General features: G+C 37.0%; 1 protein-coding gene across 6 annotated transcripts in view; it reads left to right on the forward strand.

The window, feature by feature from the left end:
• FERMT2 (FERM domain containing kindlin 2) overlaps positions 1 to 22,407 on the forward strand; it is a 72,548-nt gene that overhangs the window by 11,939 nt on the left and 38,202 nt on the right. For all 6 annotated transcript variants that reach the window (XM_082386829.1, XM_082386830.1, XM_082386832.1 and 3 more), the window contains exon 3: positions 11,575 to 11,808. In XM_082386829.1, coding sequence (XP_082242955.1) covers positions 11,575 to 11,808 — 234 coding nt within the window. The remainder of the gene's footprint in view (positions 1 to 11,574; positions 11,809 to 22,407) is intronic.

The following is a 22,407-nucleotide window of genomic DNA, read 5'->3' on the forward strand; positions in this document are numbered from 1 at the left end:
TGAGAGTATGTACTGGGGAACCTGACCTAGTCAATGGGGAAGGGTTTCTGGAGGAAATTACTTTTAAAACGAGGTTTGATGGTAGAGTAGGATTAGCCAGAAGAGTGACAGAGGATCTTAGCATGGGGGCATGGGATAAAAGAACAACAGGTTGGGAGAAGATGAGAAGTCCCAGCATGAGAGCATGGGAACAAGGGAAGGCTGCCATTTGAGGAACTGAAAGAAGTCTAATGATGATGGAGGAATGGTCCTGGGGAACCGGTGACTTGACAGGCTTAAGAAATAAGCAAGTGCTTAAGGTGCATTGTAAACCAGGTTTAAAAGACTTAGTGTTGTACTAAGAGCTGTGAGATACCAATAATAGATTTTAAATTGGAAGAGACATTAGATCTTTACAAATTTGGAGTTCATCATGTACATATGTGTCAGTAACATAAGATACAAGCAGTAATAAGCCTCTTGGATTCCAAGAAATATTTTTTCAGTAGTCTGCACTCCAGTCCTATATTAGAATTTGTTTCTGAGATAAATTTTAAATGTCAAAGCCAATAAAATATTCTTAAGTTACTTCTTTTTTGAACTATAGAATAGCTAGTGCCTTTGACCAACTTTAAAAGACAAATCCAGTTATTACTTCTGTGAGTCAAATACTAACTGATAAATTCAGCCTTGATGTTAACTCTCTTAGAATTTGTTACATGTTGACATTGCATGGACTCTGAGTCCAGTCTTCTAGGAACTAAGTCAAGTTGAACTAAATTAGTAGTAAGCCTTTGGATTGGATAGAAAGTTACCCACCCTCTGGAAATGAATAATTGACATGACTTCTATTTGTGCGTACTCTGTAATTGCATGCATGTATGTCGTCTGGTAAAGCTTCTCAACTACTTTGAGTTAGTGTATTTTGTAATAGGAAATAATTGATATTGAAATTGATAAACATTATTTTGGGTTTGTGAGTAACTTCAGAAGGCCATTTGTAAACTTAGTTGATTTTGTTTTGTTTTGATGAGTGAATTCCTAATTTTCAATCAAGTTAGCTATGTCAAAGAAACATCAGTCACTTTTTAATCAGGAGTTTAGTTTCTAAATGTTTTTGAAAACTGGGTGATGCATCTGCTTTAGTCTTAATGTAAACCAATAATTTTCTTAAGCTAAAATTGAATGGGGTATTTTAATTGAAATATTTTGGCAATTTGAATGATATGTAAACTTTGAAGCAGTTTACTGCTTATGCTAACAAATGAAAAACATTTTTTAAGAAAAGGACATATCAGATTTTTGGAAACCATCAGTATTTTGCACAGTTTCAGTATGCACATGTTTCAGTTATCATGGTTTAGTTAACACCAGTTATCCAACAACATGGTTCACATTTTAGTTACCACCATACTTTGAGTAATTGCATAAAGTACCAACTTTGCTTCTAGCTCTTCAGTCTACAACTCACTGTGTCAATAACATGTGTATCATGATCAGTGACCAGTTATAGCACATATTTCAGTCTGTCCATGATTGGTTACTGTATATTTGTGTTCATGCATAGACAGCATATGTAGTTGTGTTGCTTCTTTTTCTCCCACTGATAAACTCATGAGATTTTTTTTTAAACGGATAACTGAAAGAGGGAATTGGCCAACGAAGATAAATGTGCAGCAGAAAAACCCAAAAAGTGGTGATGCCAGAACTGAAATTTGAATCAAGCATAAATGGAGTTATAGAAGAAACAGCTCACCACGGGAATGTGGGTGCTGTCGCCATTTGAGAGACTCTAGATATACAGCCAGAGGAATTTAGTGAAGGCAAACTTATCGACATAAATGAGATAAGTGGTATGACAAAAAAGACAAAGATGTCTCAGAGGAAGTGACACCAGCAAAAAACTGCATATTAAAGGAACTCTCGGAGATATATCATGGCATTGAAAGTACACAGGATAAAATGTTGGAAATTGATCCAAACCTAGAAAGGAGTATGATAATTTGCCAGGGCATAGACAAGTGGTATTTAAACTATTCTTGGGGACTTCCCTGGTGGTCCAGTGGGTAAGACTCCACGCTCCCAATGCAGGGGGCCCGGGTTCGATCCCTGGTCGGGGAACTAGATCCCACATGCATGCCTCAACTAAGAGTCCACATGCCACAACTAAGAAGTCTGCATGCTGCAACTAAAGATCCCTCATGCAGCAAGACCTGGTGCAGCAAAAATAAATAAATGAATAAAACTACTCTTGGTAAGTTTTTACAAAGAAGTGTAACACTTCTCAATATTTCTAATGTTTTAAATTACAGTACAGTAAATATCAGTTTTATTTTTTCATTTGCCTGTATACACTTAAGAGTTTGCACGTTGCCTGCATATTACAAATATTTATTGGTTTAATTCCATGTGCCAGGCCTTGGGCTCTGCCTTTTTAAAAATTTATTTATTTTACTTATTTATTTTCGGCTATGTTGGGTCTTCATTGCTGCACACGGGCTTTTTCTCTAGTTGTGGCGAGCGGGGGCTACTCTTCCTTGCAGTGCACGTGTTTCTCATTGCAGTGGCTTCTCTTGTTGCATAGCATGGGCTCTAGGCACACGTGGGCTTCAGTAGTTGTGGCATGAGGGCTCAGTAGTTGTGGCTCACGAGCTCTAGAGTGCAGGCTCAGTAGTTGTGGTGCACGGCTTAGTTGCTTTGCGGCATGTGGGATCTTCCTGGACCAGGGATCGAACCCGTGTCTCCTGCATTGGCAGGTGGATTCTTAACCACTGCACCACCAGCAGAGTCCCTGGGCTCTGCCTTTGAGGTACAAGATAAATAAGATCAAAGACCCTTAATCGAGTGGAAGAAAGTAGTTACATAAAATCAATTATAATGAAGTGTGGTATATTATTCAGAGTGCTAAGATGTACATAACTGCTTTAACAGGAGGGTCAGTGAAGGCTTGGAGATGGTAATATTTGGTTTTTGTGTAGGATTTTGTCAGCCTTATGGGGGGGAAGAGAAAGGTATCCAATCAAGGATGCACAAAACATCAAGTTGTTTCACAAACTGGGCCAGAGCATGAGCTGTACCTGGGGATAGCCAAGCAGTGTGGGGCACAGATGGTTAAGATTTGTGCAACCTGCTAAGAGGTGATAAAACACTTCAGCAACAGAAGGACCTGTAAAGTTATGTAGAGAAGTAAAATGATCAAATTTGCATTTTAAAAGATAACTCAGATAGTTTTGTAAAAAATGGGATTATAGTAGTTCAGACAAGAGATGCTGAGGACTTAAACTAAAGCAGTGTAATAAAAAGAAAGGAAGGGACAAATTTAACAGCTGTTTGAGAGGTAAATTCCATAGTACTTGGATAGAAAGAAAAACTGAGGAAGAAACTAGACCTTGGAGAGAGATATTCAATTTTAAAGATTTAAAGATTAGGTTAATATAATTTCTATTTGTATGATCTTGGTGTAGTCTCCCTTAATTTGTTGAATGGACGGGGTGAGTGGGGGACAGTTACTGAATTACGGAATATTTACATGCTTCGTTGCTAGTGTTTCCTGTTTTCATTTTATTGATTAACAAAAGTATGTCAGCTGAGTTAGCTCTGGGACTTCTTTTAAAGCAGTCTGTTTCTGCTTTTCATAGCTGTGGAAAATCAGGAATATACTTCTTTCTAGTGTACTAATAATCCTATTATAGTAACTTTGATTCAGTCGTAGATAGCGTTGTAGTAATGTAGTATAGAATACACTGCTGAGAATCTGTTGGGGATTATTCCTCTAGAATGAAGCGTAGTCTGGAAGAGAGGGTTACTCTTCTAGAATAAGATTAAAAATAATTGAGGAATTTACTTCTGGTCTCTGTGGAACAGTCTTAAGGAAGAGAGGAATGACTTGGAAGTTATTTCAATTATTTTTAGATGATAGAGTATTCATTTTATAATATAATTCTAGTTTCTAATGTAAAATCAAGAGTGGTTAATTACATTATTTTTCTAAATTGCGTCTTTGCAGTTGATATGTTTGTGTTCTTCACTTATTTTGAACTCAGTTTAATTTTACATAGTACTATACGCATTCTTCAAATAGTAAAATAGCTACTAACCATAACCTTTTTGAGTTTTATTGTCTGTAGCTGCCATTGTTAAATCAGTTAAAGACATGCATAATATAAATATTCCTTCACACTTGGTGTTTTGAGAGTGAACTGATGAGTGACTTTGTAGTGTTGGCCGGTTCTAGGCAGGACCTCCTGAAACCAGCCCTCACTTGAATCACGGTTTCCATGGTCTAGTCCTTAATTATCTGGTGTAATCCTTATCTTTCTTAGGATATATCTTGAATTGATTAGCTTCTTGGTGTATGGTGGGGACTGGGGTCCATTATATATAAATAAATTGACATTCCAAAGTATGGATAGTATTGGAACAGAGAAATGGAGTGGTTTGAGTGACTATTTCCCCGTAGCTCTTTGAGACCCTAATGAAATAGCAGTCTTATAGGAAATAGGTATTTAGGAGTGAGGAAGAGGACAGATTGGACATCTGTAGGGAGGTAAAGAAATTATTAAATAAAGTGGAAATACCAGGTCTCTGTGTGCCTGGGAGACAGAGTTTGTTTACCTTGGGCAGAGCTGAGTGAACATAAATTTAGTCTTTGAGCCCATTTTTTCATGCTGACTCTTCAGTTGAGATATCAGTTACATACCTATTAGAACAGGATTCTGATCTTTCTGCCACTGTCTGTGTCCCTCACTTGGACTGTAAGTGACTCTTTGATGGGAATTCTTACGTAACTAATTATATATTCCCATGGCCTAGCTTAGTGTCTGGCATATGGTAGGTCCTTGGAAAATGTTTATTGATTCATTTATTGGTTGTGTACCTGAAGAGCAGCACTTCGTCCATTTTGCCTATTTCCTTTTTTGAAGGTCTGAGTGATTAAAAACAAGAACAAGAGGGCACATCCTAAAAACAAGGGAGCAGTATCTTCAGCTGCCTCACCTCTGAAATTAAAAGGAGTTTGGGAGGAGAGAGACCTAAAAGAGTGAGAGTGAGGAGTTCTTAAGAACAAAAGATTATGTGATCGAAAAGTGAAATTAATATTTAATGTCCTTTACATTTCAATAAACATTAGGGATAACATTATAGAGATAATTTTTTAAACTTACTTAAGCATTAATTTTACTTGTAGACCTTGTCTTTACACATTATTGGCAATAACATTTCATTAGAAACATTAGAATAGTTGTATGTTTCAGGAATTAGAGAGGAAAGCAGAAGGTAAAGCTCTTCTGTTTTTAGGAGCTTTAGTAGAGGAAAGAAACCTTGGCCTAAGACAACAAATTGTAGCTGGGAAAGAGGAAGGAGGCCAGTTAATTCCTGGAGTTTATGGAAGGGTGACGAGGGAGTAGCCAGGTGCCCTACTTTAGCAGGAAGCCCTTGTCTCCCTCACAGCTTACCAGCAACATTGTCTTTCTTCCTCTCCATCCAACCCACAGTCTGCAGGTGCCACTTAGCAGTTTTCCTTACATCTCTAGTTGAACATCAACCATATATTCTGCAAAAGCCTTATGATAACAGTTTAGTGTAATATTGCTAGTAGTATACTTTGCGCTATTTTAGATTTGAGTAAGTCTGATTTGGAACCTATTTATAATGTTTCTTTGTGGCAAATCTAAATTCTAAGACTTAAAAGAACTTTTGGAACATAATCATTTCATACAGTAGGGATTGTCTTGAGCAAAAGAAGATGTGAGAAAGAAGAGGAAGTCGATAGGGTTTGATTCCCCATGTCCAGCGGAATCTGTGCCATACTTTTAGTTAGTGTAGACACGTTTTAATTCTGAAGTTGAAGAAGATAAGACAGATTTTTTTAAACATACAACTAAATTAATAAATCTTATTATAATTTTTCTTGTTGGTTTAAGAATAATTTCTTCGTTGGGATTAATGTTTTCTTGAAGTAATGAAGGATCTTTAAAATTTTCAATATGAGGATTCATTCATATATCAAATGTGTCCCAGTCACCTGTGCAATGTGCTAGAAATACAATGGTGATCAAAATAGGCATTGTCCTTGTCTTCTCAGAGTTTGGTAGGGAAGAAAGATACCTCCCCATCCCATGAACAACAAACAAAATGAACGCAAATTTTGATAAGTGATATTACAGTGTACTGAAATAGAGAATAAAAGAGGGACATAGGACATTGGAGGTCTCATCTTAGATAGGGTAGTTAAGAAAGGCCTCTCTGAGAACATGGAATTTAAACTAAAGTTTGAAAGACAAGAAGGAATTAGGCATTCAAAGAGTGGAATGGCACGTGCAAAGCCACTGAGGCAAGAAAGAGCTTATTTACTTGACAGTTCTCAGAGTAGAAAGAAGGCAGGTGTGGCTGGAGCAGAGGAGGAATAGCGCAGGATAAACATGGAGGAGTAGGTGCGTTACACTGTGTGGCACTGTGTAAACTCAAAGGCATTTGGATTTCATTCTCAGTGTAGTTGGAAGCTGTTAAAAGATTTTCAGCAGGGGAATGACATGAAAGCGTTAAATAGATCACTTTGGGTGTTGTGTGGAAAGTGCTGGACGGAATCAAGGAGACCAGTTAGGAGGCTGTTGGAGTAGTCGGTGTAAGAGATGATGGTTACCTGAAAGACAGGATGGTGCCAGTGCAGACTGAAGTGGAGATTTTGGGAAGTGGAACTGACTTGATGAATGTGTGGACTACGGGGAGGAGAAGAATTCATTACTTTTAGATTTCTGGCATGAGACTTCCCTGGTGGTGCAGTGGCTAAGACTCCGTGCTCCCAATGCAGGGGGCCCGGGTTCGATCCCTGGTCAGGGAACTAGATCCCACATGCCACAACTAAGAGTTCACACGCCACAACTAAAGATCCTACACGCAGCAGTGAAGATCCCGCGTGCTGCAACTAAGACCCAGTGCAGCCAAATAAATAAGTAAACTAGATTTCTGGCATGAGCAACTTGGGTTGACAGTTAGGGCTATTTAATAACAGTAGGGCTAGGAGAAAATTGGGTTAAGTTTTGCACATATTAAGTTTGAGATGCCTGTGAGACATCCAGGTGGAGATGTGGGATAGTCAGTAGGATGTATAAATTGGTGCTCTAAGCAGAAGGTTGGGCTAGAGATAAAAATTAGGAAGGTAAGTGTATAGATACCATGTAAAGCCATAAGAATGGATGAGATACCTAGGAGTCAGAGTGGGAAGTGCATGGTCTCTAGAAGGTGGGAAGGGCAGCAGAGCATAGGTAGCAGGATTGGTTTCAGATAAACAGGAGAGACGCTCCTCTCATCATAACACAAAGGCAGGAGACCCGTACAGGTACAGATGCAAGAAGGTTTGTACATTTGGTTGGCACTTAGGTGAAATAGTTCCAATCTGATGGCTTCTCTGTTTTCTAAAGTAGAATCCGTGGTTGTCTACTGAGAAGGAGGATACTCAGGCAGTGAGGAGGGATGACAAGTTTGAAATACAGTGGTGGATAGAAGAAACATGGTAGGATTGCCTGGTGCTATCTTGGATCCTGTTGGCCATAAATTTATAATAGTTGTTTCAATCTACCTGGTTTGAAATGAAGGAGCTATTGCATTAAGATATACAGCTTTACACATACACACACACACACACACACACACACACACCCCTTGTGTAGTTAAGTATTTTTGATGTGCAGTTGGCGCTTATGTTTGCCTTGGTTAATGATTCTCAGTTGGTATATCATCTTTCTCAGGATTTTGATCAGAGTGTAAAATTGTTTTTGCTACTTCTGAATAGAATAAATAGATTCTTATGATATCTGTAGTGGAGCCAATTGTGGGACTTGATGTGTAGCTGTTGTTAGTTTCAAAATAAGATACATAGTGTGATACAAAGCCAGAACCAAAGAAAGATTTTCTAGTAAGTGGGAAAATATTGTCTTGCATATTTAAGAGAGCTCAATCAAGTCTCTAAAAAGTTTTGAAATGACACTGTGACACAATGACTCTCTGTGGAGGGGCAGTCAAAGGAAAGAATGATAATTGGAAATGTGGTTTAAGCTTTATAGGATCATCACTATTTAAATAATGCTGAAATAGGTTTCGTTCTTAAAAACAAGACTGAAAATACTTCTTGGATTTGCCACCCCCTTTCCGTTCATCTGCCATCTATGATTCTGCTCCCCACTATAACAAAATAATCAGGAAAAGTTGTCTGTATTCCTTATTTCTCCTTCCTTGGTGCCCAACCATTGTAATTCAAACTTTCATCCTGTCCACTCCCATGTTAACTTCTTGCACGGCCTCTGAATTTCACTCATGCACACCCCTGCCCCTGCATTCTTCAGAATTATCTGATGATTTTGAAATAAAAAATCACTCCCCTGCTTAAAATCAATTTCTAGACCCACACCCAGAGTGGTTTGGGCTGTGTCCAGGCATTACTCTATTTGAAAAGTTGCTCAGATAATTCTAATGCCAAACAAGCTGAAAAACACTGCTCTAGTGGCTTCTCTCACACACATAATAAAAGCTGAACAACTTTATAATATATAAGGCTTCTGCCGAGCTCTCTGATGCTTCACCTCCTCAATTCTAGTCATATTGGCCTTCTTCAAAGATGCTGGAACTTTGTTCTTCTCATCACTGTATCTCTAGCACTAGAATAGTGCCTTCTGGCACATAGTAAATGTTCAGCAGATATTTGTGGAATTAATGAATATTTTATAGATGCTGTTTGTTCTTGTTCTGTAGTAGTGATTATCTTATAATTAATGCTGATTAGGTTGCTGGTATTTTGAGTCTTCAAGAATGCTACCAAAAATTATACTATTTGAACATATGTCACAGGTTCCCGTAGTCCAACCATTCCATCTTCTAGCACTAACTACTTTTGCTGTCAGAATGCCTGCTTTTCTCTGTTTTTGTCTCTTGGCATGTGCCCTATCGACACTTCAGATCTTTTCTGGTGTCCTGTTTCTGCTTTTATTTGGGGTAATTTTTCTTTCCTATATTGTTACTTATCTACTATTTTCTGTGGGTAAAAAAGACTGATTTTACCAGTGTTGCCAGTCAGTAAAAGATTTTCTCTCTTTCTGTGGGTAAACAAACTATTCATAGGTTTCTAGTACACAGTCTTTGGATTATATGTCCTTCTTGTCAATGTTTATTCTTATTGGATGCAGGGGTGCCGTTCCTTTGGTGTAAAAAACCAAGGTGGAATTGATGGGGAGGGTTAAATTTTTAAAGAGGAAGATCACGGGAAGTACCTGTTTCTGAAGGTCAGCGTTTGAAGCCTAATTGATGCAAAGTTGAGATTTTATTGCATCCGGGCCTACAAAGTCTTTCTGTAAAAGTCCATGTAGTAAATATTTCAGCCTTGGTGAGTTAACTGCTTGAGTGTAGGGAGGCCAGCCCATGCGTGGCAGCTGGGGAAATGCTGGGAATTTAATGGCCCTAGGAGCAACCCTCAACCAAGGAATTGGATAGATACCCCAGCTTTCTCTTTCCTTAGGGGGATAATTCTAAGTCATGTTCTGTGTGATTCCTCGGAGGGTATCTCACAGGACTGAACTCCAGTTACCCACAGAAGTTAATGAATCCTTAATAGACTTTTCTCCCTCTGTTTCACTTTTCCTAATCCCCTCAGGTATGCTTCCTGGGGTCCCCCCCAACCCCAAATAAGCTACTTGTGCCAAAGTTCTTATTTCAGGATTGTCTTTTGATTTAAGTCAAAGGGAACCCAAATGACTTAAGTCAGTATTTACAAAACTATTATTATTATTCGCGGTGTACAGCTTTTTCCTCTCTTCTCCCCCGCACTGGGAATATATGTTGTAGCTTCCTTAATGGTTGATATTGGCAGCGGAAGTGAATGGATTGAGATATGGGGAAGAAAGTATTAGATACCTACCTACAATTAATTCAGTTCAGCCCAGCCTTGCCCTGCTTGGTTACTATCATTCTTTACAAATTATCTTTTTCTGCCTTGGGTTCTTTATTCCTGAAGAAAAAAGTAAACCATCTGTAACGTGTGTGACATTTACCGCATAGTATATGAAAAGGTCCCAACCTTGGTTGTCTTCTTGTGAGCTAGATCAGATTTGCTGTTTCTAAAATTTAGTTGATAAATTCTGTGCTGGAAGATAATTTAAGATGCAGGGTACTATATACATTGTGTCACAACTAAGTAAGTAGTTGTAAAATATGTATTTCTGCAGCCAAACTTCAAATAACATAATTGACTGGGCTTTCCCGAAACAAATATTGAAATTTCAAAATGGCAATATAATCACAAGTAATTACAGTTCTCCCATTAAAGTACTTACTAATTAAAATATTTCTTTTACTGTCTGGGGGAATTGAAAGTCTTTTTCCCACCTGTGGTGTGTTTCTTCCATAATGAGGAGAAGTTAATTATATCAAGTAAATTTCACCATTATAGAAAGTGTTTCTAGGCTCATAATCAATGTGGTAGTTTGATTTTTTACTCTGAAGCTTTCTGGTAGACAGGTGCTAAAAAAACATTACAGGTTAGTGTATACTTTTAAATTTATCTTCTTAAAATTGACCAGTTCTTTTAAAAACTATTAAAATGAACTTTGTATCAGAATCATGATAATATTTTTCATTTTTATTTTCTTCCCCTGGAAAGCTTTGTTTGGCTAATACTGTTTTTTTTTTTTTTTTTTTAAATATCCTGTCCCCCTTTTTTGGTTCTTAGTTTATCATATAATTGATCCAAAAAGGCTTTACTTTTATTGCTACTTTAAGAACTAGTTAAAGTTGGCTTTTATTTGCAAGTTTATTGTTATGATCTGCTGTATCTGGGGGTAGCCAAATCTTGTGTAAATTATACTCTTTATTTGGTATAAATTTATTTTCATTTAATTTAATTGCATAAGGATGTTAAAGAGTATAACAGATATTAATGTTTTCTCTTGTACCAAAATATATTGGGGAAAAAAAGTTGGACAGTGTGACTTATAAGTTACTTTTCTTGGAATGTATTTGGGTGTGTGGTTGGGAATGTAGTTTTTTTGTTTTTGTTTTCTCTTAATAAGTTATTAAGTGTTACTCGTGGATGTTTTCTTTTACCAGTCTCTTCTCTACCTAGGATATTGGGTTTTGTTCACTTTGGTTCCATCTTGCTTTTCACCACTCATTAACCTCAGCATGCCTCTGCAGCCTCTTATACCTCAGCCTTCTCACCTATTTTATCATCAGAATATTGTCCATCCCTCGAGGCTGGGCTCAGAATCCACCAGCTCCACCTCATCATTAACCCTTCTGATTCTAGTCCCCAGGGTTCCCTTTGTTCTCGGAATGCCTACAGAGAGTACTTACTCTCCTCGTCATTGGTGTGTCCACCTTAAGCATTATTAGTTACCCTGTGTATTCTGCCGCAGTTCCCTTCTGTACTAGCTTTCAAGGGCAGAATGTTTTCTCAGCTATTTAGTATTTTTTTGTACCTATCACAAAACAGGCACTTAGTATTTAATTAGTTGATCATATTAAATACCCAGTTATTTAGTTTTCTGCTTATGATTTCTCTCAAGGTAAACTTGCTGATTTTTAGAAGTGTTTTGTTTGTTTGTTTAATAGATGTAAAAAAAGATTGGTCTGACCATGCTCTGTGGTGGGAAAAGAAGAGAACTTGGCTCCTCAAGACACATTGGACCTTGGATAAGTATGGCGTTCAGGCAGATGCTAAGCTTCAGTTCACCCCCCAGCACAAGCTGCTCCGCCTGCAACTTCCCAACATGAAGTATGTGAAGGTGAAAGTGAATTTCTCTGACAGAGTCTTCAAAGCTGTTTCTGACATCTGTAAGACTTTTAGTAAGTATTAGATAAATTCATGAAATTATGACTTGCATGATATGTATATGACTGATGACTGACATTGAGTTTATCTCAAGGAGTAGGGATTGGGGTAAGCTATCTGTGTTTGTGTATTTGTGAAATTATTACTTTATTCTTTAAAGTTTTTATATTACTTTAAGGTAAAGAAATGTTGAGTTAAGGAAGAACAGGAGGTGTCTAGTATTTTCTTATTAGAAATATATATTATTATTTAATACCTCATTCTGATGACTTTATTTTTATGAGAAGGAGAAGAGAACAGGCAATTATCTTCAGAGTGATGTAGCTTTTGTAGTATTTCCTTCAACGTAAGTCAATATTTGATTTTAGTGATTCAGGCAGATTGTGTTCCTTCATTGAAGGCCTGACACAGCTCCTAAGGAAATGACCATGAGTGATATCCTCCTTAACCAGTCTACAATTTGAACACTCTTGTAGCAGTTCTGTTTATATTTTCTGAAATGAGATGTAGATTACTTTTGGCTGACCCAGTTCTGTCATATGACAGGAAATATTCAACCATCAGAGAAAATGTGAACCATTGTCCTTATCATTAGTACATAATTCCATTGTACCATAGATTTGGGGAGATACAGGACGTTACTGTTTTGTTCTAATGACTCAAATTACAAGGTTCTTTTATGTTTAATGGAATTTCTAAGACACAAATTAAAATACAGAAAAATACAAAGAATTATGTAACATTTACCTAAATCCTATTATCTAGAATTAGTAGCTGATATTTTATCATTTTGCTAAACTATTTTTTAAGTCAAAATAATATAGGTAAATTTCTTGATTAATATTCTCATCTAATCTCCCTTCACAAAGCAACTACCGTCATAAGGTTAGTATGTATCTTTCCAGTACTTTTGAAAATATGTAAACATACATACATGTATCCATATCTGTGAGTGTATATATCCAAAAACAAAATGTTACTGCAGTTGCTGTGCAGGCATCTTCTTAATGCCATTTTGCACGAGTGTGGAGGAATTTCTCTTTTGTGTTTGTGTAGAAGTAGAAAGTAGAATTGCTGTGTTTTAAGTGTACACGTAATTCATTTCAGATACCGTCAAATTGCTCTCCCAAGTGGTTATACCAGTTTACATTCCAACCGTCAATGTGTGAAAACCCATTGCCTCCAGTTGTCACTAACACTTGAATGTTGTCAGTTTTTAGTGTTTGCTTCTCTGAGTGAAAGAATACAGTATTTCATTTTAGTTTATAAAGATAACTATGTTTTTATGTCTTTACTGGCCATTTCAGTTTCTTTTTTAATTGCCTGTTTATATCATTTATCAGTTTTTTTAACAAACTTTTTTTTACAGCAGTTTTAGGTTCACAGCGAAATTAAGCAGAAAGTACAGAGTGTTCCCATTTACCCTCATTCCCACACATAAAACCTCCCCACTATCAAGACCTCACACCAGACTGGGACATTTGTTGTAATGATAAACCTTCATTGATACATCATCATCATCCAGACTACATGGTTTACATTAGCGTTTACTCTTGGTGTTGTACAGTCTACGGCTTTGGACAAATGTATAATGACATATCCATCATTATAATATCATACGGAATGGTTTCACTGCCCTGAAAATCTGTACTCTGCCTTTTCATCCCTCCCCTACCAACCCCTGGCAATTGTTAATTTGTTTACTGTCTCCATAGTTTTGCCTTTTACAGAATGTCATACAGTTGGAATCATACAATATGTAGCTTTTCAGATTGGTGTCTTTTGCTTAGTAATGTACACTTAAGTTTCCTTCATGTCTTTTCATAGCTTGGTAACTCATTTTTTTAAGCGCTGAATAATATCCCATTGTCTGGATGTGCCACAGTTTATTTTCCACACCTACTGACAGATATCTTAGTTATTTCCAAGTTTTGCAATTATAAATAAAGCTGCTGTAAACATTCATGTACAGGTTTTTTTTTGTGAACATGTGTTTTTTACTCCTTTGGGTAAATGCTAAGGAGTATGATTGTTGGATCATATGGTAAGAATATGCTTAGTTTTGTAGGAAACCGCTAAATTGTCTTCCAAAGTAGCTATACCATTTTGTATTCACATTCAGCAGTGAATGAGAATTCCTGTTCCTTTTGAATTCTCACCAGCATTTGGTGGTGTCAGTGTTCTGGATTGTGGCCATTCTTATAGATGTATAGTGGTATATCATTGTTTTAATTTTGCATTTCCGTGATGACATATGATGTGGAACATCTTTTCATATGCTCATTTGCCATCTGTACATCTTTGGTGAGGTATCTGTTAAAGTCTGTGGCCTATTTTTCAGTCAAGTTTTTTGGTTTTTTACTGTTGAGTTTTAATAGTTCTTTGTATATTTTGGGTAACAGTCCTTTATCAGATATGTCTTGCAAATATTTTATCCCAGTCAGTGGCTTATCTTTTCATTATCTTTGGCAGTTTCTTTCACAGAGCAGAAATTTTTAAGTTTTATAAAGTCTGGCTTATCAGTTATTTCTTTCATGGATCATGCCTTTGTTATCATATCTAAAAAGTCATCACCAAACCCAAGGTCATCTAGATTTTTTTTCTGTGTTATCTTTTAAGGCTTTTACAGTTTACATTTAGGTCTGTGATCCATTTTGAGTTCATTTTTGTGAAGGGTGTGTGGTCTGGGTCTAGATTCATTTTTTTTGCATGTGGATGTCCAGTTGTTATAGCACTGTTTATTGAAAAATTATCTTTTCTCCATTGTGTTGCCTTTGCTGCTTTGTCAAAGACCAGTTGACTATATTTATGTAGGTCTCTTGCTGGGCTCTATATTCTTTTCCATTGATCTGTTTGCTATTCTTTTGCCAATGCCACCTTGTCTTGATTACTGTAGCTTTTTACAATAAGAATTGAAGTCAGGTAGCATCAATCCTCCATATTTGCTCTTCTCCTTCAATATTGTGTTGGGTATCCTGGGTCTTTTGCCTTTCCATATAAACTTTAGAATTAGTTTGTCAGTATCCATAAAATAACTTGCTGAGATTTTGATTGGGATTGCATTGAATCTATAGATCAAGCTGAGAAGAACTGACATCTTGACAGATCAAGTCTTCCTGACCATGAACATGGAATATCTCTCCCCTTATTTCCTTCTTTGATTTCTTTCATCACAGTTTTGTAGTTCTCCTTATATAGATCCTGTGCATATTTTGTCATATTTATATCTAAGTATTTTATTTTTTGGTGCTAATGTAAATAGTATTGTGTTTTACATGTCAAATTCCACATGCTCACTGCTGGAAAGCAATTTACTTTTGTATATTAACCTTGTGTCCTTTACCTTGCTATAATTGTTTATTTGTTTCAGGAGTTTTTGTCAGTTCTTTTAGATTTTCTGTAGAGATGATCATGTTATCTGTGAACAAAGACAGATTTCTTCCTTCCCAATCTATACACCTTTTATTTCCTTTTCTTGTCTTATTGCATAAGCTAGGGCTTCCAGTACAATATTGAAAAGCAGTGATATGAGAGGACATCCTTGCCTTGTTCCTGATTTTAGTGGGAAAGCTTCTAGTTTCTCATCATACGTACGTTGTTAGCTGAAGGTTTTTTGTAGATACTCTTTATCAAGTTGAGGAAGTGTTCCCCAACCACGGATTGAACTCAGACTGAAGCAGTGAAAGTGTTGAATCCTAACCACTAGACCACCAGGGAGATCATACAAGCCACACAGTACAGCCAAAAAAAAAAGTTGAGGAAGTGTTCCCCTCTATTTTAGTTTACTGTGTTTTATCATGAATAAGTGTTGGATTTTGTCATGCCTTTTTTTTTTTTTTAACATCTATTGATATGGTCATGTGATTTTTCCTCTTCTGCCTTTTGATGTGATGGGTTATACTGATTTTGGGATGTTGAACCAGCCTTGCATACTTGGCATAAATCCCACTTGGTCATGGTGTATAATTTTATTTATACATTGTTGGATTCGATTTGCTAATAGTTTATTAAAGATTTTTGCATTTATGTTCATTAGAGATATTGGTCTATAGTTTTCTTTTCTTGCAATGTCTTTGTTTGATTTTAGTATTAGAGTAATGCTGGCTTCATAGAATGAATTAGGAAGTATTTCCTCTGCTTCTATCTTCTGAAAGAGATTATAGAGAATTAGTTTAATTTCTTCCTCAAATGTCAAGAAAAGAGCTCCTTGACATGGGTTTTGGCAATGACTTTTTGGATATAACACCTAAAGCACAAGCAAAAATACACAAGTAGAATTACATCAAACAAAAAAATTTATGCATGGCCAAAGAAATGACCAACAAAATGAAAAACAGCCTGTGGAATGGGAAAAATTATCTGCAATCCATATATCTGATGAGTTAATACCCAAAATATATGAAGAGCTCATATAGCTTAATAGCAAAAAAACCCCCAAATAATCCAATTTTAAAAATGGGCAGGGCTTCCCTGGTGGCACAGTGGTTGGGAGTCTGCCTGCCGGTGCGGGGGACGCGGGTTCGGGCCCTGGTCTGGGGGGATCCCGCATGCCGCGGAGCAGCTGGGCCCGTGGGCCACAGCTGCTGGGCCTGAGCGTCTGGAGCCTCTGCTCCGCAACAGGAGAGGCCGCGATGGTGGGAGGCCCGCGCGCCGTGGTGGGGGGTGGCCCCCGCTCGCCGCAGCTGGAGGGGGCCCTCGCACAGAGGCGGAGACCCAACACAGCCAAAAATAAATATAATAAATAAATAATAAATAAAAAATTTAAAAAAAAAAAGGGCAAAGGACCTGAATGGACATTTTTCCAAACAAGTTATACACATGGTCAACAGGTACATGGAAATGTGCTCAACATCACTAATCATTAGGGAAATACAAATTGAAACCACAATGAGATATATCTCACACTTGTTAGAATGGTTATCAAAAAGACAAGTGATAAATGCTGGCAAGGATGTAGAGAAAAGGGAACCCTTGTGCACTGTTGGTGGGATTGTAAATTGATGTAGCCACTATGGAAAACTGTATGGAGGTTCCTCAAAAAACTAAAAGTAGAACTACCATATGATCCAGCAGTTCTGCTTCTGGGAATATATCCAAAAGAAATGAAAGCACTGTGTCGAAGAGATAGCTGCACCCCCATGTTTATAGCAGCGTTATTTATAATAGCCAAGACATGGAAACAACCTAAGGGGAGGAATTGCATTAAGGTAGTCAAAAGGTACAAACCTCCAGTTACAAGATAAGTAAGTACTGGGGATGTGGTATATAGCACGATGACTAGAGTTAACACTACTGTATGGTTTATTTGGAAGTTGTTAAGAGACTAGATCGTAAGAGTTCTTAACATAAGGAAAATAACCTTTTTTTGGGTATCTGTATGAGATAATGGATGTTAACTAAACTTACTGTGGTAATACTATGTAAGTCAAGTCATTATGCTGTGCACCTTAAACTTACACAGTGTTGTTATGTCAGTTATACCTCAGTAAAACTAGAAAAAATGTTTGGTAGAATTCACCAGTGAACTTGTCTGGCCCTAGTGCTTTCTGTTTTGGAAGGTTATTAATTATTGATTCAATTTCTTTAATAGGTATAGACTCATTCAGACTGTTTCTTGTGTGAGTTTTGGCAGACTGCTGTCTAAGTTTTTTATTTGGTAAAAATTATCTTGATTTTTTTATAACATAACTCTAAAGAAGATGCTTCTGTGTAATGATTAAATGAGGTTTTTAGTTACATTTTCGTTTCCTTTTTGAAGGAAACACTGCAAAGCATGCTAAGTTCTTTTATGTAAGGTGGGTTCTGACATGCAGGCTTTACAAATGACGAGCCTTGTTAAGAGAAAACGGAAAGTTCATTTGTATCATTTTTTTAGATTCCACATACAAATGATATCATATGATATTTATCTTTCTCTGTCTGACTTCATTTCCTATGGTAATCTCTAGGTCTATCTGTTACTGCTAATGGCATCATTTCATTCTTTTTTTATGGCTGAGTAATGTTCCATTACATACACACATGTACACTCACACACCCCACATCTTCTTTATCCATTCATCTGTCAATGGACATTTAGGTTGCTTCCATTCGATTATTTATTTTATTTTTTTCCAGTGGTTTAGATGTAGGAATAGAAATCCACTATTTTTATTACCTTTCAAAACAAAATTGAATATGTTGAAGCCATAGGACTTTATAGACATTGCCTTTTAAAGGAAACTTCATCCAGGACAGTTAATTTAAATACTTCAGAGAGGAAATGCTAGGAAGCTGGAAAAAAGATATCAGAGAATTCAGTGATTATGGGAAAACAATTAGGTTTCTAAGTGTAATATTGCTTTATAATGATACTATCAAATTGGCATGAAACACAGTTGATAGACCATTTACTTTTAATGTGATTATCAGTGTCTCTGAGTTTAAATCTGCCACCTTGGTATTTGTTTTTTATATGGTATTTATTTTAAGGTTTCTGTGTGTTCTATTTTTTTTCTTTTCCCTCTTTTAAGTTGAGGGGGGTTTGTTACAGTTATGTTTATTGTCACCTGTGACTTACTAGCTATTACCACTTTTGTCTTTTTAGTGGTTGTTCTGGGGTTACAGTGTATGACTTTAACTTTATTCACATTCTGTGCTCAAATAGTATACCATTTCATACATAGCATAATAATCTTAAAACAGTATAGTTCCATTTCCCCTTTCCTGTTCTTTGTGCTATTGTCATATGTGTTACTTTCAAATATGCTAAAACTCAAACGTTATTTTCCCCTAAAACAATAATTGTCTTTTTAAATATTAAAAAATAAGAAAAGTGGTCTTTTATAATTGCCCATGCATTTATCATTTTTCACCGTTCTTTGTAAGAATACTTTCCATGTGATATCCTTTTTCTTCTATCTCAGGAACTTCATATGACCTTTTTATAGTGCAGGTCTGCTGGTGATAATTTTATTTTTTAACTTTGTCTACAAAAATCTTTGAAAGATATTGCAGCTATGTGAAGAATTCTAGATTTTTCCTCTTTTCAGTAATTTTCTCTTGTCTTCTGGTTTGCATAATTTCAGAAAAGTCCGTTACGGCTCTTCTATTTGTTCCCCTCTGAATGTTTTCTCTGTTAACCTTTTAAGAATTTATCTTTATCCTGGTTTTCAGCATTTAATTCTGATGTGTCCTGGCATAGTTTTCTTTAGGTTTATTCTGTTCTAGGGTCCTGGTGTTTCTTAGATTTGTGGGTTTACGGTTTTCGTCAGATTTGTGTAATTCTCAACTACTAGGTCTTCAAATAATTTTTGGTGTCCCTTCCCACACCTATCCTTTGTTGGGCTTGTTTCATATATGTTAGAGCAACTGTTATTCTTCCATAGGTCACTGATGCTCTCTTCCTTTTTTCGGTCTTTATTCTCTATGTTTCATCTTGGATAGTGTCCATTGTTGTCTTCAAGTTCATTGGTCTTCTGCTGATCTGCTGTTAATCCCATCCAGTGTTCATTTCAGATGTATTTTTCATCACTAGAAGTTTGATTTTGGCCTTTTAAAAAATACATAAATCTTTAATTTTTTTCTTCCTTATTTTTATGCTTTTCTCTCCTTTCTTAAACATATGGAGTGTACTTATAATAGATATTTTAATATCTTTGATTACTGATTCTATCATTAGTTATTACTGATTAGTTATTACTGATTCTATCATTAGTTATTCTATCATTAGTTATTTCTGCTTCTGCTACTTTTGCCCCCCTTTTACTCCTGGTAATGGGTCGCTTCTTTTATGTCTGGTAATTTCTGATTGAATGCTAGAGTCTGTTAATTTTTCATTGTTGGTGGCTGGATTTCTTTTTGTATTCCTTAAAGTAGCGTTGGCTGGGACTTTCCTGGTGGCGCAGTGGTTAAGAATCCACCTGCCAATGCAGGGGACACGGGTTTGAGCCCTGGTCTGGGAAGGACCCACATGCCGCGGAGCAGCTAAGCCTGTGCACCACAACTACTGAGTCTGTGCTCTAGAGCCCGCTAGCCACAACTACTGAGCCCACTTGCCACAACTACTGAAGCCCGCGTGCCTAGAGCCCGTGCTTCACAACAAGAGAAGCCACTGCAGTGAGAAGCCCGCGCATTGCAGCGAAGAGTAGCCCCTGCTCGCCACAACTAGAGAAAGCCCGCACACAGCAATGAAGACCCAACACAGCCATAAATTAATTAATTAATTAATTAATTAATTTTAAAAAGCATTGGCTTTTTTTCTGTCAAATTTTTCAGTCAAATTACTTGGAATCAGTTGGATCCTTTTGACACTTGCTTTTTTTTTTAAGTTTTTTTTTAAATTTTTTAAATTTATTTATTTATTTTTGGCTGTGTTGGGTCTTCGTTTCTGTGCGAGGGCTTCCTCTAGTTGTGGCAAGCGGGAGCCACTCTTCATCGCGGTGCGCGGGCCTCTCACTGTTGCGGAGCACAGGCTCCAGATGCGCAGGCTCAGTAGCTGTGGCTCATGGGCCTAGTCGCTCCGCGGCATGTGGGATCTTCCCAGACCAGGGCTCAAACCCGTGTCCCCTGCATTGGCAGGCAGATTCTCAACCACTGCGCCACCAGGGAAGCCCTGACACTTGCTTTTAAGCTCTGTTAGGGCAGGTCCAGAGCCACCATTAGTCCAGGGCTAATCTCCTTCTGGGGATTCTTCTCAATATCCTGTGTATTAGGAAGACTTCCCCCTCACAAATGCACAGATCAGTATTCACCCAGATCCCAGTGGATAACTACAGCTCTCCAGATCTCTCTGTGGAGCTCTCTTCTCTCTGGTACTCTGACCCACAAATTTTAGCCATCTTGGCCTCCCTGGATTCCATCTCAGATCTCTCAACTCAGCAAGACCTGACTCTGTTTGCCCCCTCTCCACCCCGAACTACTTCTAGGCAGTAAGCTGGTACAGTCAAAGAGCTCATTCTGTTTTTTTTCTCTTCTCTCCTGTGCTCCTTGTTGTCTAATATCTGAAAAAGTTTCTTTTCCTTTCTTATTGTTTCAATAAAGCAGGAGGGTAAATCAAATTCTTGTTACTCCGTCTTAGTTGAGACCATTCTTAACTCATCCTTGATTTTCTTCTAGCCATGTACCTTTTTTAGAAAGCCATCATTTGCTCATTGAAGCATTATTTATAATAACAAAACCATTTCTTTCACAGAAATTTCAAACTGAACATGTTCAAAACTGAGCTCATGGTATTCCTTTCCAAATCTCTGTGTTCCGCCCTTCCCACTCTGCCCCTCAGAAGTCTCCATAGCAGTAAAAGCACCATCCCGGATATACGTCAGAAACTTGGGAGTGATCCTTAGCACCACTCTCTTCCTTATACACATCTCATCCATCACCCAGAAGTGTTACTTTTGCCTCCAAGATATGTCTTGAATCTTTTCACATCTTTCCATCTCTACCATCCTTACTGCTCTCATAGGCCACACCACCACCATCTCTCTTCTGGACTGGTCCAGCAGCCCCTAAGTGGTCTGCTTTATCCATCCTTGTTCCTTCCAATTTATTCTTTACACAATAAGCAGAAAGATTTTGAAATTATTTTTTTAATCAAAGCCATAGATACAGAGTTAAAGCTAAAAAAGCATATAACATAAAAGGACTTTTCTGTCCTATTTCTCCCCAACCCCAAGCACATTCCCTACCACTTTCTACTTTTTTACTGTTTCGTTTAGTTCCATAATTTAAATAATGTGCTTATGCTGTTATTTCTTGACTTATCCATTTTAGATATCTGTTCACTTCTTTTTTCTCAACTTTTTCTTTCACACTTTATTATAACTATTATAATTTTTTATTAAATCAGTATCAGTTTGCATTATTTTAACAAGGTAAATATTTTTACTTGCTGAACCAAAAAGTGTATACTTTTACCTTTTCTATCTTATATGCCTTTTTGTTTATCATTTACTTAGTTTTCAAACTGCTCTGTTGTTGAATCTTCTACATTCTAGATTCTCTATAATTTTCATGATCAAATACATTATCTGATAATAATCTTCTCCCTCCCTCCTTTTTTTTCTTCCTAAACACACTGTGAAGTCCCTCCATCCTCCTGCTCCAATCTGGAGTAGATGGCTTCTAGGGCAAGTTGTACAGTCATAGCCCCAGAACTTCCCTCCACCATTGTCCAAGGAAAGTGTCTTCTCTCTCATACTTGATCCTTGCATTTTTCTCAGTGTTGATTTGCTCTTTTATTTTGATGGACTATATCCTCCGTCATCAAAGGTGGATGGGATGTAAATTTTTGAGATGTTATATTTGAAAATGTCTTTATTTTGTCCTTTGATAGGAATTGTTGGGTTGAAAATTAATTTCCCTCAGAATTGGGAATTCATTGTTCAGTTGTTTTAGCTTCCAGTATTGCTATTTATAGTCCTGATAGTGTTCTTAATTTTTATTTTCATCCTTTCTTTGTAGACTGCTTTTTCTCTCTGGAATGTTTTAGGATTTTTTTCTCTGCCATTTTGAAATTTCATAGTAATGTGCCCTAATTCCTCCCCTGTGTTTTTTTTTCTTCTTTTTGTTGCTAGTAATTAGTCCGATATTGTTCTTGGATTGATCCTCTTACGTGACTTTATATTTTGTCTGTT

This window comes from Balaenoptera borealis, assembly GCF_965194805.1.
Source record: "Balaenoptera borealis genome assembly, chromosome: 3".
NCBI lineage: Eukaryota > Metazoa > Chordata > Mammalia > Artiodactyla > Balaenopteridae > Balaenoptera > Balaenoptera borealis.